Genomic DNA, 20,145 nt, shown 5'->3' on the forward strand with positions numbered 1-20,145 from the left:
AACCAGGTTTTTTTCGAATCCTCGGGATACCGAAATGGTTTTTAAATTTAACATTAGGCACACGAGACTCACCTATTTTCCAATTAAAACAGTAAACGATTATTAAAAACGCATGCATTCTCATTTTAATATAATAAGTTGTACTTACAGACGACGTAATCAGTCGATTTTACACCTTTGTTATGTTTTCGACATTTTCGAAAAACCACAGTATTATGGTATTTATGGAGGAGGAAATCGGTCAATAGCCGAAACCAACTTTTTGTTACCGAATTTTTAAAAATAAAAATAATAATAAATAAACTTTCTTTAAAAAAAGATCCAAAATCACAAAAAATTTGATATCTAAAACAATAAAATGTATTGAGGCTTGCATGATGATAGAAGAAGATATAATCATTATGCGTTGAGCTGGGTGCCACTGGCCTGTGTGACATGCCATGCGTTTTCAAAATTTTCTTTTTTTTTCAATTTAACATTTTTTTTATAATTAAAAACGTGCTGAAAATAAAAAAAATCTGTTCAACCTAAAAAAATTAACATTTGCTCCTCTTTTCTTACAGACAATTTGGAGTCAAACATCACAATACCGGCAAAGACATCAATCTCCTTATGAATCCGAATCATTATAGTAATCAGAAAAAACCGAATCTCGATTTAGAAAAAGATCGCAGTCATGAATGTAAAAATTCAACAGAGAATCTTGAAAAGGAAATACCATGCAAGACGTCCACGTTAACGAAGGTTAAACGTACATATATATAATTAATGTCTTATTTGCAATGCACTGCAAAGCATTGTATTGCAATTAAAAAAAAACTAGTGGAATTTTTTTTAAATAGCTTAGTTTCTAAGTAATTTTAATTTTTTCTGTTTATCCTTATACTAAGAACATATTTTTTGAGAGCGCATGCGTGTGAGAATGTTTTTAGTGGATGCAGAGTGATAAGGGACGTTTTGTGACTGATTGTTTTTAGTTTAGGTGAAATTACAAATATTACGAAAGAGGTTTTTGCATTACAGGTAGACACACATACGCCATGTGTGTATAACAACGTTAACCGTCTATAAATGCAATCAGCAGTCTGTTGGCAGTCTTAATGATTATGTTTATTATTAGTCGTCTGGCGAATATTAGGGCAGAGCAAAACAAAAGTTTTTTTTTAGTTTTGGAAAAAAAGTGGGAAATTTTTAAAACAATAAGTTTTTTTTCATACCTTCTTTTGGTGTCGACGTTTTGTTTTATTTTGACTTTTCAGTTTTAACATATGTTGTATGAAATCAGCGCTTTTTTATAACACTAAAAAGGGTGGCGGCCACCGTGGTGTGATGGTAGCGTGCTCCGCCTACCACGCCACAGGTCCAGCTCAACTCCCGTGCAAAGCAACATCGAAAATTTAGAAACAGGTTTCTTTTTTTTTACTCTCGGACGTTGTGGCAGCGCACTGCCCTCAAGTGGCCCGATGAAACCAGGCTAATTCTGTTATTTTTTTTTTTAATTCATACATAGTTTTTTTTTTCTTTTGTATCCTAATTCTTATTTATGTTTTATTTATAATTTTTTTTGTTACCGAGTTTTAAATAAGAAAACAAGTTTTTCTAAGCGGGGTCGCCCCTCGACAGAGATTTGCCAAACACTCGGAATGTATTTCTGCAATGAAAAGCTTGGTAGTGAAAATTTATCTGCAAGAGAAGCTCGGCCTAAAATCTGAAACACTTGAAAAAAAGTTTAAACTACTAATTTTGACATATGCAGTGTTAACATATTGGAATAAAAACTTATTTCAGTTCAATTATAAAAATACATTTCCGTTTTTCCATTCATAAAATAAATCCCATATCCAACCCAAAAAAAATTAATTTTATTTCGCTCCGCCCTAATATGTATTATGTTTAGCTAAAAAAAATACGTACTTGTAAGTTTATATTTAATGAAAGCGTAGCGGAAGTTAATGCTGGGGCTTATTAATATTTGTATATAATACAAAAATAATGAAATAAGTACAAATGTGTAAAAATGCTAAAATGCATTTTAAGCTGGAGAGAAGGGATATAGTGAGCATTGTTTACATGTGCCACAGTTTCAAATTTAAAATAAACCCTTACTGTTACTCACGACGCTGTTACAGCAAGAACAATACGCTTTGAAACTTGTATTAGCCAGTCATAAATCCCCGTCCCTCTCTCTGGCTGCATGCAAACATATCTACAAATATTTACGAAATTTACTAATTTGCATTTCAAATAAAACCTGCGTGCTAACATCAAATACTGTTTGGAATATTACCCTATTTATTTTAGAACTCAAACGAAGAACGCTCAATTTAAAAGTTGTTTAAAAACGCACTATCTCAGAATTTGGGTTACGAAATATATCCTGATATAGGGGGTTTGTGAATAGTATTCTGACGGGCGTTTTCGAAATATCAGTCGAAATACGAAGATGTTCCACTCGGCCGTCGAAGTGGACAGAAAAACTTAACTGATGATGCAAAAGTATACCACTATTAATAAAAATTTACAATTTACTCAAACCTTTTCAGTAGGCAATAAAGTTTTATTTGTAATGCAAATCAAATAACATTACTGGTAATGTGGATGAAATTGAACTATCGGTAATGTAAATCAAATTACATTACTAGTAAAGTCAATCAAATTACTTTCGCTTTTACACTATCTGTAATGCAAGACAAATAACATTATTGGTAATGCAAATACATACATGCGATATACATACATACAATTACGACACGCACAAAAGTTCAATAATAATAATACTAATACATAATGAGTAATATTAGAAACTAAATTAAAATTCTCAAAAGCAAACAAGTATTAATGTATTTAGACTGAAACGTTTACGAACAAACTAAAAACAGCAGCAATTTGAAAAAGTGAAGTATTTTTTATGTTTATTGCCAGCAAAAATTCTCTTAAAACTGCACCGCTTTTTGGAAAGAGTTATAAGTCGACATTTGCAAATAAATTTTCATGGCAAATATAAATATATATCATAGTAAATATAAAATTATACAACTATCAATATTTTAATTAAACTGCACAAGTCCGTTCTTAATAATTTAGTTAGATTAGTACTTGTGATTAATAAAACTACCTTAAATCTGCTTTTCAAAAACAGATTTAATACACTTTAATTAACAATGCGCTCAATTATTGTTTCGAGGTCTGGACTTAGTACTATTGTTATTTCAGTACTTGGCTAGTTTGCGTCTGCTTCGCCATTGTCCTAATGTCAACGTCTTGTATGCGTGCGCTGACACACAACTCACTAAGGCCCGGTTTTTCAGTACAAGTTCAACTCAGTTTGTCGTTTAAACTACGCTTAAACTTATTCTGAAGTTTAAGCTAAGCTTAAGTGGCCAATCTGCCAGGGTTAAACTCTAATTAACCTATCAGTTATTTGCGTTCGTACGAAATGGCGTCGAATATACCCAACAAGCATTTGGGCTTGAGTACCTTTAGAGCTCATGTTGATAACTAGGAATACTTCTAAAATCTCAAGAGTTGTTTCGAAACAGTGGCTCAAATCGAGAATCATAGCGTACTTAGCAAAAGAGAGAACTTTTTATAAAGCAAAATAAGCTATTGCTTAAGTTGAAAAAATATAATTAACAACTTGTGGTTCTCTAACTGGACTCAAATGTAAGATTCCATGATGTTGATGTAAAATCTTCGGTGTGGTACACGGAACACGCTATCATCACACCACGGCGGCCGCCTATATAATTTATTCTTGATTAATTAGGCTTCATTACTGCTATCTACCAGGTGTTTATTCTTACAATAAGCAGCTGTTGGTTTTGGTGGTTCCACCTTGGAGATTTTTTTCAACTCCACCTCAACTCGATATATAATGTAAGATATCAACTGGAGAAATGGGTTGAATATTCATTTGAGAACTGCAAATTGCGCTAAATTTCTCAAATTAGGATAATAAGTGGAAAATATTAATGACGTTGGAGATCAACTGGAAAACTTTAAATTTTACAAAATTTCTCAAAGGTTGGATACTGACTGGAGAATGAAGCTGGATATCAACTCGAGAACTATCTAGTTTAAGAATAATTAAATAATGATGTTCGATATCACTTCCGAAACAATATATATATTTCGCCGGAGAATTTTTTTTCCATGTTTGTTGGGTAAACAAAATCCAGATGTTGCCGTATCTACAAATTATCTAGATAATAAAAAAACCAATGTTGCCGCACAAAACAGCAAACCCCAAAGGCGGCCTTAAACTGTGACGGAAAAACTGCTCAGCAATTTAACTGGAGTTTAAATTTGACTAGAGTTTAAGCTTAGCTTAACCAACTACTGATAAACCGGGCCTAAGGCGAACATTCGTAAACGTAATTCACTCGACTTGCACTTGACATTCATGAATATAAAAAAAAAATATTATTTTCATCAGCAGACATTTTTTCCATTCAAGTATCTCATCATTGTGCTCTACCACTTTCACTTAATCACCCAAAATTTTGCATTCTTATTTTTCATAAATCACGATAGCACATTAATTGTTGTATTTCATTTTTTTTTGGCGTGAGTCCACTTCTACGTAAAGTACAAACAACAATCTTGAGACCATTTTATTCTATTCATCGAATATCTTAAGGTCGTTCCACTGCCAACATTAAAAAAATAGAAATCTTTGTAAACGAGAGATTTATAACTTTTTGTGCTTCTCATTAACATGGGTGCTAAAGAAAAGACGATGATGTTCAGAATGCCTTCAATCAGTAGCAATGCTCTTCAAAAATTTGCATGGAATCTGGTAAATAGACTTAAGCCTGCTTTTAGGGTAGTTCGATAAAAATCGTGGATCCTATTTATTTTGATTTAATCTGGAACATTGTCATAGTTCAATATTTTACAAGAAACACTTTCAGAAAGAAAAATGAAAATCCTGGAATCAGCCAAAGACTCTTCAAGCATGAAGAAACTTATTCAAAACAAAGATCTTTAATCTCTTTGGTAAGAAAAGACAATGGCCTGCTTTCAAATAACTTCAGAGAAACAGCTGGGCAGCACATTGTAGTTTTAGTCGAAAGTTTCTGGCTCATAGACGTTTTAACAACGCTAAATTTATCGCCCACAAAGAACTCATAAGGCAGAGGTAACGAGAGCAAGAAATTTACTAAACTTCTTCTCTTGACTGAGCGATGCGACCAATACTTTTTGCCTGAAGTCAATAGCAGATTTCATTGCTTTCTTTTGAAGTCGCAAAACTACTTCGTTACATTGAAACCACCCCACCACCAATACGTAAAATTCAGGTAAACTGTTAGATCAGTTACTATGGTCGTACCCCAACATCTATGCAATAAATTTATTTTGACAGTTTGTTCTCATGTAGCTTTTTTTCTGATGGAAAGTCGTTTAGAAGCTGTAGTGCCTAATCAAAGCCCTACGTTGGGCGCCATTTTAACCTCGTATGTAAACTTTTCGTGCCACAAAAATTCAGCCGTTTCGAAATCATTTCAATGATTATGTTATAAACAAAAAGAAGATAAGTTAAACTTTTGGATACAAAGAAGTGTTTTTGCTGGTTTGGAGCCTCTTTCCCCATAGTTAGTTAAGTTCGCGCAAAACAGCTGACTTTTGTTGACACTTTCAACTTGCGTTTAAATGACAATTAAAGCTTCAGTTTGCATGAAGAAAACGAGGATTTCGATTACTTATAGATATATATTACTAAGGGCCTTTTCACCATCTCCAGTTAAGTTAGATTTTACCTAGAGGATAGCAATCTATTCACCAACACAGGGTGGCTAACCTCCGGTTAAATCGATTTTCTAAAAAAATTATGTTTGGGGTATTTCCTTTTGCCACGCTACCCACACATTGAAAATAGCAGAAAATTTCATAATTCGGCACAAGGAGCGTTAGGGCGATATACATACAAACATAAATAAAAATTCCATGTACTCTTTTTTTTTTAATTCGATGGACTAATGTCAAAACCCTACTGCGCTAGAAGAAGCATCAAATCATATTAAAGAAATACCAAACAGCTGATTTCGCGCCGTCACCTGTTTGGTTCGGCCATGCTTCGGTTTCAATGCTAAAAACGTGACTTTGGTGGTCGACTATTTCCCAAGCATATTTTATACAAAGTAGATGAAAACCCAGTCGCTTATTCATTAATACACATTAGTTTGCTTTTTCAACTCAACTCGAATTAATTTTCAAAAATAACTCATACATACATACATATTGACTCAAAACAAGTAATACATCCATACATATATGTGACTAAAACAATTTGCAACAACAAATAACACTCGAAAATGTACAAGAAGCTCAATTAGTTAGGAATGGAATTGGTATTCTTAATAAGAATTTTTAAAAGGAAATGATGAAAAAAAAGATTAGACAGGGTGTGCGAAAACGGCTGTTCAGTTAGGAGAAAAAATTTAAAAAAGGAGCAAACTTTATACATTTATAAAAATTCGGAACTTATTATAGAAAAATTGTTGCCTTTAAAAAGTTCAATTTAAAATTGAATGTAGTTTGGATATGTAAAAATTTGGAAAATTACAAAAGCACAAATCATTAAAAGTTATTTTGTTTTGAAAATATATATATATATATGTATATATAAAATGTATTTACGATTGTACAAAACACGCACTTTGCAACACCCTGTATAAACAAATAAATGGCATACAAGTTTTACGTATAGCCTTATTAAAGAATGGATAGCCTTATAAATCGAATTATGCTGACAAATTTAAAAAATATGTATTTTTTTCTTCGACAGGCGTACTATATACAAACATACATATAATTTAATACTAGTTTAAGGTAGTCCGTCCGTTTAAGGAATTTTTTTTAAATATAATAATAAGAGCGTGTATGTATGTATTCCATAAACGAGGGTTGCTATTTATATTTTGAGCCTAATAATGAAAAGACAGTAATTTATTATCGAAAATGGCTTTATTGTTTTTCGAAATATTCTCCATGATAATCAATGCACTTTTGCATGCGTTCAAACTAATTTTCGTAGCACTTTTTCCACTCCGATTGAGGTATTGAGCTTTTGTCAAATTACGCGGGATCCAACGCGAACAAATTTTTTTCAAAGCTAAATGTTCATGCAATATCTTATTGATGCTCGTCATAGTAATGCCCAGGGATGCCTCAATCTCACGATAACTCGTATGACGATCTTGCAATATAAGTTCGCGCACAGCGTCAATGTTTTGTTGCACAACAACTGATTTTGGACCACCTTCACGACTTTCGTCCCTGAGCGAACGGCGGCCATGATGGAATTCTTTATACCAGCGTTTTACAATGGCAAATAATGGGGCTTCATCACTAAAAGTGGAAGTTAGTTGTTCAAAGCACTCCTGTCTGATAATCCACGTCGAAAGTCGTAAAAAATCATCTCACGAAAATTTTCACGAGTTAATTCCATTTTTTCGAGATACAATTTTTAAGTAACTGTAAACAACACAAGTTGTGCTCAAATGTCAAAATTTTCTGAAGAAGGTTATGCTTAAAAATGTCAAACTTTCAATTGAAAACGTCAGATGGCGCCGGCAAACAGTGTTGGCAAGGCGTAAAATATAAATAGCAATCCTCAAACAAAACCGTTTTTATTTATGTACTACAAATATATTTTATACAACTATGCTAGTACATGCATACAAATAAAAAATAAAATAGATAGATATTAAGTTAGACGTTTAAGCCGATAAACAAATTGAAATTAAGTGAAAATACAAGTATCAAACCTATTCTAACGTTTTTTGTAAAATATACAAACAAACATAAAAGTTTTTGATAGCTTAATTATTTTTTAATATATGTAATTTTTAATATGTGTCTGCGAATAGTTAATTAAGTTTTATACAAACAATTTCGCATGCGCAGCATGTCCGTTGCGTCTTTATCATGTTTTATATTTGAGCTTAATCTTTAGAATGTCCATTTTATACAAACAAAAAAATGTTGTGATAAATTTTTGATTTGATTACATATTTGCAACTTGCGAATAGTTCGTTAGGCTTGTTTGGTTGTTTTTAACGAAGAGAAAGAAAAAGAACGCGTTTATTGATCCGGTGCATTTCTTTTTCCATTAAAATCAAACAAAACCGTTTTTACGCTCACCATTCGCTTGTTGTTAGAAGTGATTTTTTTCTGTTCTTAAAATTTGAATAAAGTGCTTTTTTTTAAATAAAGAAAAATAGTTTTTTCTTTGCCCAAGGGCTAGCAACCCTCTCTTCTTCTACTCCCATTATATTTTACATATACATATTATACTCTACAGCTCCTACTGAGTATTGGCTAGACCATTTTTAAGTAATTTAGGCCCGGTTTTTGAATAGTTGGTTAAGCTAAGCTTAAACTAAGCTTGCTTAAACTAGTCAAATTTAAACTCCAGTTAAACTACTGAGCAGTTTTTCAGTCACAGTTTTGGGGTATGCCGTTTTGTGCGGCAACATTGGTTTTTTTATTATCTAGATAATTTGTAGATACGGCAACAGCTGGATTTTGTTTACCCACCAACATGGAAAAAAATTCTCCGGCGAAATATATATCTAGTTCCGTAAGTGATATCCAACATCATTATTAACTATTCTTAATCTTAAACCAGATAGTTCTCGAGTTGATATCCAACTTCATTCTCCAGTCACTATCCAACCTTTGAGAAATTTTGTAAAATTAAAAGTTTTCCAGTTGATCTCCAACGTCATTAATATTTGCCAATTATTATCCTAATTTCGAGAGATTTAGAGAAATTTGCAGTTCTCAAATGAATATTCAACCCATTTCTCCAGTTGATATCTTACATTATATATCGAGTTGAGGTGGAGTTGAAAAAAATCTCCAAAGTGATTCCACCAAAACCGATAGCTGTTTATTGTGAGCAATGAACACCTGGTTGATAGCAGTAATGAAGCGTAATTAATCAAGAATAAAATATATACGCGGCCGCCGTGGTGTGATGACAGCGTCCTCCGCCTACCACACCGAAGATCCATCATCAACATCGTTGAATCTTACATTAGAGTCCAGTTAGAGAACCACAAGTTGTTAATTACATTCTTCCAACTTAATAGCATATTTGCTTTATAAAACGTTCCCTCTTTTGCTGAGTACGCTATGATTCTCGAGTTGAGCCACTGGTTCGAAACAACTCTTGAGATTTTAGAAGTATACTTAGTTATCAACATGAGCTCTAATGGTACTCAAGCCCAAATGCTTGTTGGGTATATTCGACGCCATTTCGTACGAACGCAAATAACTGATAGGTTAAGTAGAGTTTAAACCTGGCAGATCGGCCCCTTAAAGTAGACAGAAAAACTGCAGAATAAGTTTAAACGTAGTTTAACTGAAAAACTGAGTTGAACTTGTACTGAAAAACCGGGCCTTAGACATTTTCCTAATTTGGCCTTCAAAACATAGGTATGGACTTTCGACAAGAAGACAAACTAGCCAAAAAACCCGCTAAATTTCGAACATCACCTTAAGGCTTGGTTTCCTCGAAAGCGGTGCCGCTATTTAGCGGCCGTTTCATAGCGATAGAGTATGTATTCAAAATTGTTGTAGTGTAAAAGTAATTATGTGTAAACTGAGAAGACGGTGAAGTTCACCGTAACGTAATATAGCGGCAGGGCATAAAATATTACGGCCGTCATTGCGGTAGAAATTCGTTCAACACCGTTTTTTGTCGCCGCTATTATCAAAGCGGTAGTTGGATAATAGCTACGTCCACGCCATTTTCCGCAATGGTGATGAAAGTGCTACCTTTTTACCTCGAGTCATTAAACCTATTACTAGAGACATGTGTACCATAGGGGAGCCCATCCCGAACCTAACAACTCCCATTGTATCTGTTTATCGCATACATGGCGTTTCATCAATTGCGATCATTAAGTCGCTTCCGACCTTAGATTTCGAGGCAGTCATATAGACAACCTGCCAACAAGTCTTCCGGGAAATGAATTTGGTAAGTGGGAGTTTTAAGATGTCCCCTTTTCTTTCAAATAAATTGTATGAAAGAAAAATGTACATTCTAAAATTCAGGCTTACTATCAACCCACAAATCTTTTTATTCTGCTTGCGGTTCAGTTTCAATATAGCTGCTGTCATAAACGAAACTTTCCATCATAGCGGAATGATACAAGGTGGCAGCATAGTGATATACCTACAAACATAAATAAAAATTCCATGTACTTTGTTTTTGTAAATTCGATTGACAAATGTCAAAATCGTACTGCGCCGTAAGTTGATGTATCAAATCAAATAAAAAAAGTTTATAATCAGCTGTTCCATGCTGCCACCTTGTATTGTTGCGCCATGCTTTCCATTGTGAATGATAATTCATCATTCACAATGAAACTTTCTTTCCATTGTTTGTTGAGAGGTGTAATTGCGAGTAAAGATGACATTGCGAGTGTCACTTTGAGTCGCTGCAATGAAATCACTGTAAAGCGAAGTTGGAAGCGTATCACAAATCACCTACCCAGAATGCGCATTCGAGTTCAAAATTACTTCGTTCTGCGCATCTACGTCACAGTTGACCTCTTGAGCGAATGAAAGAAAGAGAAAAAAAGACGTGTGGCACTCGGGGACTGCCACGGTAAAGCTATTGCATATTATCAACTTATGCAATTATAATATTTATGCAACATTTTGTTTTCTTTGATATTGATTCAAGTTTTGTCTTTGATATTAATTCAAGTTACACTTTTTAAGCGTGGTGACCGATAAGGAAACAAATTTTTTACTTTTATTGAATAAATGAGAAGTTAATATTGACTTTAACTATAATTTTATTTTTAACTTTAACTTTAACTTTATTTTTAACTTTAACTTTATTTTTAACTTTAAATTTAATTTTCACTTTAACTTTAACATTTACTTTAACTTTAACTTTCACTTCAACTTTAACTTTATTTTTAACTTTAACTTTCACTTTAACATTCACTTTAACTTTAACTTTAACCTTAACTTTAACTTTATTTTTAACTTTAGCTTTAACTTTAACTTTCACTTTAACATTCACTTTAACTTTAACTTTAACTTAATTTTTAACTTTAACTTTCACTTTATCTTTAACATTCTCTTTAACTTTTACTTTAACTTTATATTTAACTTTAAATTTAACTTTAACTTTAACCTTAACTTTGACTTTATTTTTAACTTTAACTTTAGCTTTCACTTTAACTTTAACATTCACTTTAACTTTAACTTTGACTTTAACTTTAACTTTAAATTTAACTTTATTTTTAACTTAAACTTTAACTTTCACTTTAACTTTAACATGCACTTTAACTTTAACTTTAACATTCACTTTAACTTTAACTTTATGATATATATCCAATTTTATGTATTTGGCCTGTTGCTAACACCGAACCTTTTCGAACCTCTTTTGACAAATATGCGTTACGGTTTTTTTTATTTAGTCGCCAAGCCCGCGATAAAATCTATGCAATAGCTTAAAAAACAAGAGCTAAAGGAAAATGACGTATGAATTGCCCATAAAAAACAGATGATCTTTTGTTTACATGCGCAATCTGTGTTTGATTTGTGGTAGCGTATAGATACTCTTGACGATCGATGTATACCGATAATACTTGATACTTTCGATACAATAGAAATTTGGCACGTTTACAATAAATTAATGCCTAATGTCGTATCTGTTTATGTATTTATTATATATATATAATTGGAACATAGTTATAGTTAAAAAAAAAAGTGGTTTCAAAAGATATACATATATAATACTCCTATATTGCTTATAAAAAATGCTCGCAATGAGTTTTGAATTCGAAATCAAAACAGCACAGCCTGCAGAATTTTTGTGATTGTAGCAGCATAAGTTTGACAAGAAAAATTTTAAATCTAGGTACATTCAATTATTGAATACAAAAACAAAAACATTTAAACGGCAATATATCGGCACTGTAATGTTTGTGAGTGTACCTAAACTATAGCAGCAATATACGAGTATTACATATATGGTTTAAAAGTATATAAATAGCTCATAGAAAATTGTGTCGGAAAGTTTAAACTAACTTTAAAATCTATATGTTTAAAGGACCCGGCAAAATTGATATAGTCATAATCATATTTTTACTAATCTATATCAATTGGCATCAGTTACTGTTGCCTTAACCTAAAATATGTGACAATTTTATAAGAAAGAAGAAAATGCGAAAAATTGCGAAAAAACTTCACAAATAATAAGTAACTTAGTATTTAAAACAAAAAAAACAAGCTCCAAAAAGTTGCAAATCCACCAACTCAAATAATTGATTTCCATAAGGTTGGTTGGATAAGCTGTTTTATATGGAAACGTCAAATTTGCCAGGGCTTAAGACCAAATTAAACTTCCTTAACCCTAACGCCTTAGTCGTAACCATACCCATATCCATATCCATCTCCAATGTGATCGATTAATGGTGCTTTAACCTAAAAATCGTGAAAATTTCATAAAAATGAAGAAAACGCAAAAAATTACAAACATATTCCACAAAAACTAAGTCTCTTAGTCAAAACGTATCCAAAACAATAAATAAAATATACAAAAAGTTAAAAAATTCACCAACTCAAATATTTTTAAGTTATGGATATGGAGAAAAACCAAAAACCACTTGGTTGGCTATGGTATGGTTATGGCGTTAGCGTTATTGTATGGCACCATTAATCGATTACATTGATTTCCATAAGGTAGGTTCGATCAACTGTTTTATCAGGTTATGGTTATAAGTCACCATTAATTAGCCCTTTAAAATTTAACTAAGGCAAGGTGCACACGAGGCTACGCGTCATAGACGCGTACAAGATATTTTATGTAGCTACAATTCCTCTACGCTTCAAGATCTGCATACGTAGCTACTTAGAAGCGTCGCTACAAAAATTTATTTATGCTGTATAATTGCCATTATACAAAAGTTGATTTTGTATAAAATTAAAAACAAAAGTTTTCACCACCGCGCATAAGAGAAAAAAAAGAATTTTCAATTCCACACGGTTTTCAATAACAATTTTTGTTTGTATCGGTCAACATAAACATGTCTAGCGACGAAGAATTGGTATTGCTAAATTTCCTTCGTCGCAGAAAGGAAAAGAAAGCAAAGAGAAAATATTGGGCACATCCATATATTCAGAAAAATGTAAATTGTAGACTGTTTGTATGTGCAAAGGAGTTGTCTCAGGATGATACAAAGTTCCGGACATTTTATCGCATGTCAAAAGCTACATTCAAGGATTTGGTTATGCTCGTTGGTGCTTCCATACAGAAAGAAAACACCAATATGCGTGAAAGTGTCCCTCCTGAAGAACGGCTTATGGTAACATTAAGGTATGTGTATAACATTGTTTCATTCAATGTACGGGATTCAATTGTGTAGGGCCTCATTTTCGGAAAAGGTTCAGTAACGTTGTTGTTGTTGTTGTAGTAATGTTTCGCCCCACCTAATAGCTGCGACCGATCACAAATCGCCATCAACATCCTCTAACGGGAGTCCAAGGAAACTTGCTGTTTCGACAGGGGTGGACCATAATTAAAGGGGTGTTAGAGGCGTTGGTTCCACATTACAATTAAAGAGATGGTTGGTGTCATGTGGGGACACATTGCAAGCGGGGCATACATTTTGTATGTCGGGGTTGATTCTGGATATGTAAGAGTTTAACCTGTTACAGTATCCAGATCGAAGTTGAGCTAGAGTGACGCGCCTTTCCCTAGGCAGAGTGCGTTTCTCCTGTTGTTGTGTTAACAGTGGTCGTTTCTCTTCTGCTAGTTTTGGGTATTGTTCTTTAAGTACCGGATTCACCGGGCAATTCCTGGCATAGAGGTCCGACTCTTTGTGGATTTCACTGAGGACCTGTTTGTGCTTTTTAGCTTTATATGGCTGTGTCCTCAGGTACCTTATTTCCTCATAATGCTTACGGATATTACCTCTTAAGCCCTGGGCGGTGTAGCCTCATCAATCAGACGCCTGTTGGGATGTCCAGGCTTCTGGGTATTCAACAGAAACTGTTTCTTTATCATTTCATTTCTCTCCCTAATGGGGAGTATTCTCGCCTCAATATGTATATGGTGTTCTGGGACGTAAGACGACAGCCCGTAGCGGTTCTGAGGGCGGTATTTTGGCAGGCCTGTAAATTCTTCCAGTGAGTAGCCTTTAGGCTTGGCCACCATAACGGGGACGCGTAGAATGCAATCGGCCGGCCAATTGCTTTATAAGTGGTAATGAGCGTTTCTTTATCTTTACCCCAAGTGCTGCCGGCAAGAGGTTTGAGGATTTTATTACGCCTCTGGATTTTCGGTACAATTGCGGTTGCATGCTCTCCAAGTTAAACAAAATAGGGGATAGGACACCACCCTGTTCCACACCTTGTTTAATTCCTCTTGGTTTGGATGTTGCATTCCTGAATTGCACCGATGCTAGCCGACCAGACAGATAATTTGCGGTCCACCTTTTAAGACTTAGAGGAAGGGGAGACCCTTCCAGGTCTTTCAGTAACGTGCCATAGTTGACCGTATCAAAAGCTTTTGACAGGTCTAACGCAATGAGTACTGTCCGATGATGAGGGTTTTGATTTAATCCGCAATTTATTTGAGTACTAATGGCATTTAACGCGGTGGATGTGCTGTGTAGTTTTCTGAAGACATGCTGATGATTGGCTAGTTGCAAATTTGCTTTGAAGTAGGGGAGCAAAATGGCTTCAAGCGCCTTGGCTACTGGCGACAGGAGAGATATCGGGCGATATTACTCTCCTATGTTGGCTGGTTTCCCAGGCTTTAGTAGCGGGACCACCTTGGCCATTTTCCATTATTCGGGTATGACAAAGGTGGAAAGAGACAGGTTGAAGACATGCACTAAATATTTGAAACCCTCTTTCCCTAGGCTTTTAAGCCCACTGCTTTGGATGGTTTAGCATGACCGATGTCATCGCCAACCTCTTTCGCGGTGATGGTAATTGGTGGCGCGCTGAATTTATGTTTATGTGCGTGTCTGTTGGCCCTCCGTCTATCTTTGTCGACCGTAGAATGCATTATATATTGTCGGCAGAAAGCGCTCGCGCATTTTTTCGCATCCGACAGCACTTTATCACCAAAGGCGATGGAAACTTTGTCATTGTGCCTATACGGATTCGATAGGAACTTTACGGTGGAGCAAAGTTTACCTACAGCGGCAGAGAAGTTACAACCGCTTAAATGCTCCTCCCATCTCGCCCGCTTGTGTTCATCCACAAGCAATCTGATGCGTTGGTTTATATCCCTTAATTGGGGGTCGCCGGGATCGAGCTGTCTTATAAGGTCACGTTCTCTCGCTAAACTTGCGGCCTCCGCCGGGAAGTGGGGCCGAATTTCGGGAATTCTACCGGCGGGAGTTAAAGGAGCCGAGGCGGGCGTCAGTCGGGATAGGGAGGGCAGCAAAGCGGTTGTCTGTAAAGGATTTGTATTCGTCCCACTTTCCTGTTTTAAAGTTAATGAAAGTGCGTTTTTCTGTGACGATGAAGTCAGCGGAACGCTCGAGCGAAATAAGTATAGGCAGGTGGTCGGATGCCAATGTTACCATCGGCTGCCAGTTGACGCAGTTTACGAGTCCTGCGCTCACGATTGATATGTCCGACGACCTGGGACAGATTCCTACCATACCTGTGGGGGCGTCTCCGTTATTGTGCAGAACGTCGTTTCTTCTATTTGATCCACCAACATCTCACCCCTACTGTCCGCCCGCAAATTTGAATACTATAGATCGTGATGGGCATTGAAATCGCCTAAGATAATGCGATTGTTTCCAGTGAGTAATAGGGCGGTATCCACTGGGGCAACAGGTAGCAGGAGGGATGTAGATGTTGATGATTTCTAGGTTTGCATCGCCTGACCGGACTGATAGGCCTTGACGTTCTAAGACACTGTCCCTGCGGTCGATGCCGGGATCAAATATATGATATTGCACAGAGTGGTGTATGATAAACTCGAGGCCGCCTCCATTTCCGCTCTCACGATCTTTTCTGTGACATTATACCCAGAACACGTCTGCAGTGCAGATCGTCGCGGAGACCAGAACATCTAGGAAAGTGGCACCGTCCATGGCAGGAGCTGCATTAGGCGGATGTCGCAAACGTATATATTCTGTGCTGGCAAACGGTGCAAAGGGAGGTAGGGACTAAGAGTCTGTTTCCCTGACCTACACAATTGCTGTATTCAACTGTTGAGCGAGCGATTGGATTTGATTGTGGTGAAAGCTATGAGCCGTCGTTATCACTAAATTGCACATAACCGCCTAGACCATTTAAACTGCTGCGTAGAGATGCGACACAAAATCGCTTGCAGCACCTGGGGGAAAGTACAAAGCAACACCTTTGACGATGTAGAACGCAATTGGCCCACCGATCTTTTTTGTGAGTCACCAGTATGGTCTTCCGATCTACATAACCTCCACTGGATACAGTTGCAGGCCTACCATAATTCTACACTCATAACTGCTATGGAATGTTTGGTTATGACATCTGAATAACACGAACTCCTCCTTGTTGAAGATCGAAATGATATGCTAAACAAGCTGCTTCTGAAATTTTCTAACTCGAGATTTCCCGACCGAAAACCGCGCAGATAAATACGCGCTGGCCCGCAAATATTTCTAAACACAGTTGGCTTAAACCGCATTTCCATACGTTGCAGATAAGTACGCACATTTCCAGGGCCCGATACCATCTCGCCTTTCATAATCTGGTTAAAGTACTTTCAATAGTGCTTAGTCCCTCCAAAACCTTCCGGGACCTGGGGTAATTAAACACTTCCCAGTGAGTTCCTTGTCACCTTGTCACTTGCTCAGCTTCGATATTGTTACAGAGTAAATTCTTACTTATCCAGAATCACCCCGGTAATGTAGAACCAACAACTCTAGCAGTAATTTCTTTGTCGTCCAACTCTGTTGAAAATCCTAGTATTAGGTGTTGCTACAACAACACTGTTCTGATGACAAATTCGATTTGTTATAGGAATATTTTCTGAGTCGGAGCTTTTCATTAGATATGAGTATCTTTGAATTGAGGCCACTACTGAGTTGGTGGCGAACATGTTGTTGTGTATGTGCATGGTCTAAATTCTTTATAACTTTTTGTTTAGGTATCTGGCTACAGGATGCACGTTCAATGCGCTTGCTTTATATTTTCAAAGAGGAGAACGTACAATCGGAGTAATTGTTGAAGAAACAACAAAAGCTATATGGAATTCATTAAAAGATTGTTATATGACGTTGCCAAATGGGGAGCGTTGGAAGAGTATTGCGGGATGGTTCTCTGATCTATGGTAGCTGCCAAATTGCTTAGGAGCTATCGACGGAAAGCATGTGCGAATTCAAAAATATCCAAATTCGGGTTCAGCTAATTTCAATTACAAAAACTACCATTCAGTAACATTACTTGCCTGTCGCGATGCCGACGGGATATTTACATCAATAGAATGCGGATTTGCAGACAAAATAGCGACGGGGGAGATTTTAGAATTTCGACGTTTGGACGTTGGTTATACTAGGTTCAAACACACACCAAATTGGCAATTTATACTGGTTGGGCAATTTATTACGCAATTTGTCATATAATAAATTGTAATAATAAATTGCCAATTTAAAAAAAATTGCGTAATAAATTGTTTCAACCTGCAAATGCAACATTGTAAAGTGTGTTTATTGAGTATATTTAAACGTCACTTACGCATGGCTGAACTATATGGTTGGCTCATTTCATCAGCTGATTTTATGCCTTTCATTTCACTGGAGTAGGGACTGTCAAAAGAAGATGGCAAAATCAAAATGAAACCAAAACATTGAACACATTTTCTTACGACACACAAAAATTTCAAAGTTTTATGTTTTCATTCCATTCCATTCACCTAATACCAACAAGCACATTTTGACAGTCTCAACAGAGATATGTTGTTACTGTAGAGATGAGCCAACCAGCTATCAAATTACTATTGTGTAAACTAAATAGAGTTGTATGAACACCACTCAATTTAAATCGAAATAGCCTCAATTTATTTTTCTGTTTGAACATAGTATTAGAAAGTTACAATAATTTACCATCCCCAAAGGAACTACCGCATGACGACAGTGGAAATAAGTTTCCAAATTTTTCGTAGCAGATAACGCCTTTCCTTTAAGGAAAAATGTTATGCGGCCTTATCCGGAAAGAAACATTGTCAACAAGATGCGCATATTTAATTATAGACTAAGTCGCGGTAGGAAGAACATAGAGTGCAGTTTCAGGATGATGGTAAAAAAATTTGGAGTTTTCTCAACACCTATACGATGTCAAAAGTACGAAACAATCATTTCAATTATACAAAGTGCTTGTATCCTACATAATTTTATAAGGAAAAAGATGGCATATCATACACGATCTTCCTTCCCGATATCGAAAACCAGCAACCAGTTCAACGGAACATAAGTACTCTGCCAGAGTTCGATAATGAAAACATAATGGAAAATTCTGCCCCACAAAACTTACGACACTATTTAAGCAATTATTTTTTATTACCAAATGTTTCTTTGCCCTGGCAGTGGAATTATTGTTTATAAAAACTGTTAGACTGTTTTACTTTCCATTTAACAACATTTATTGCAATAAATTTAAGTCAAATAGTTGAAAAAAAAGTGAATAATAATTCATATCAAATAATATTACGAATAGTACTCGATCTGTTCTGTGAATGAGGCTAGTTTGAACTATGTGTACACATACGAATAAAATTATAGCAGCAAAAATTAATTGCAAGTTGTTTCAGCTACTTCCTTTTTTGTTTACACTATTTTTAAATAAAACTTAAATGAACGAAAACTATGCAAACCGATTTCAAAAACATGTTCTAAATTTTGGGAAACATTTTAAGCATATGATTTTTAGTCCATCTTATTTATATATATATTTATATAATTATTTTTCTAAAGCAAAACTAGGTGAAACCGCAAAAAGGCCTTGTGCCAATACTTACTTCCCTGGGTGTACATGTATTCAAACTAGCATCCGCTTGTTACACTGGTACTTTTTTCGTTCACTATTGTATCGTCTAATTCATGACTACTTCTATGTAGTAAGATACTTATGAGATCAGCCCATTGAAAACACACCCATTCTAACATCTGTTTATAACTAAATAATAGTATAATTATATAATAAATAATATACAAAAACGCAAGTTTACTCGGGCGAAGGAGCTGGGGTGCAGACCATAAGACGTTGCTGGATCAAACAGTTCCCGCCTGACAGATTGTGCCCTTTGTTCATTTAAAATCTCCTCTAGCAGCATCATAGATCGAATTTTAAATGTGCGCAAATTCTCGAGAGAAAGACTTCTTACGTCGGGAAGTAAGCTCATTAGAAACATTTTTTTTTTGGATCTTCCGAAGTTGTATTTCCCTTTTTTGTTTTAAGGTAATTTAGCACCGCCACATCGACTTCATCTCGGGCTGTTTTATTTCTTTTCTTGGCACTAAATGTTAGTTCAAAATTGCTTTCTTTGGCTGGATGTGATTCTAGGTTGTTGGAGATCAAAGATCCTGTCTTCGTGGGGGCACAATCGCTGTAGTTGTCGTCAGCAATTGATCCATTTTCAATTTCATCCAAATATTGTTCTTCCATTTCTGATATTATAATGTTGCTGGTATTTTCAGAATGATGCACTGGTTTTACATATGGAAGAACGAATTGCATAATGTCGTGCAAATAGTAAGGCCTCTTCGCTTTAGTAGAAGATCCACTAGGAGATGGCTTGAGACTTCTTACAAAGCCACTTCGCAAGTTCTTCCACTTTTCTTTGCAATCAGGCACTGTAAGGAAGAGTGTAATAAATTTAGATCTATTTAGACATATTCTTTGTTTTTATTTATAAAAAGAAATCCAAAATCTACACACATGACCAATTCATTTCCACACCAATTGCTGCCCAGGCTCTTTCTGTAACATCTTTCTTCGAATATTCTGCTAAATTATTTTTGTATAGGCAAGGATAATTCTCAACCAATTGAATGAATTTAGTCGCGTCGACCATTTTATATTTTTTTTTATGAAATAAATTCAATATATAATTATAGCAACAGAAGCACAGCACACAAGTTTGCAAACGAAAAATTGTAAACAAACATC

At 35.3% G+C, this 20,145-nt stretch overlaps 2 protein-coding genes across 6 annotated transcripts in view; one reads left to right on the forward strand and one right to left on the reverse strand.

Moving 5' to 3' along the window:
• Window positions 1-8,222, forward strand: part of Sema1b (Semaphorin 1b) — a 49,459-nt gene extending 41,237 nt beyond the window's left edge. For all 5 annotated transcript variants that reach the window (XM_067770507.1, XM_067770508.1, XM_067770509.1 and 2 more), the window contains exon 8: window positions 564-8,222. In XM_067770507.1, the coding sequence (XP_067626608.1) occupies window positions 564-765 (202 nt within the window). In that variant the 3' untranslated portion in view covers window positions 766-8,222. The remainder of the gene's footprint in view (window positions 1-563) is intronic.
• Window positions 8,223-19,027: 10,805 nt separating this feature from the next.
• LOC137245833 (uncharacterized) lies at window positions 19,028-20,050 on the reverse strand. Its single transcript, XM_067777054.1, has 2 exons — window positions 19,915-20,050; window positions 19,028-19,829 (listed from the first exon to the last, which is right to left on the reverse strand). Exons 1-2 carry the CDS (start codon window positions 20,048-20,050, stop codon window positions 19,378-19,380), a joined length of 588 nt encoding a protein of 195 aa, XP_067633155.1. The 3' UTR covers window positions 19,028-19,377.
• Between the last annotated feature and the right edge of the window lie 95 nt (window positions 20,051-20,145).

Source organism: Eurosta solidaginis, chromosome 3 (assembly GCF_040869045.1).
Source record: "Eurosta solidaginis isolate ZX-2024a chromosome 3, ASM4086904v1, whole genome shotgun sequence".
Classification (NCBI taxonomy): Eukaryota; Metazoa; Arthropoda; class Insecta; order Diptera; family Tephritidae; genus Eurosta; species Eurosta solidaginis.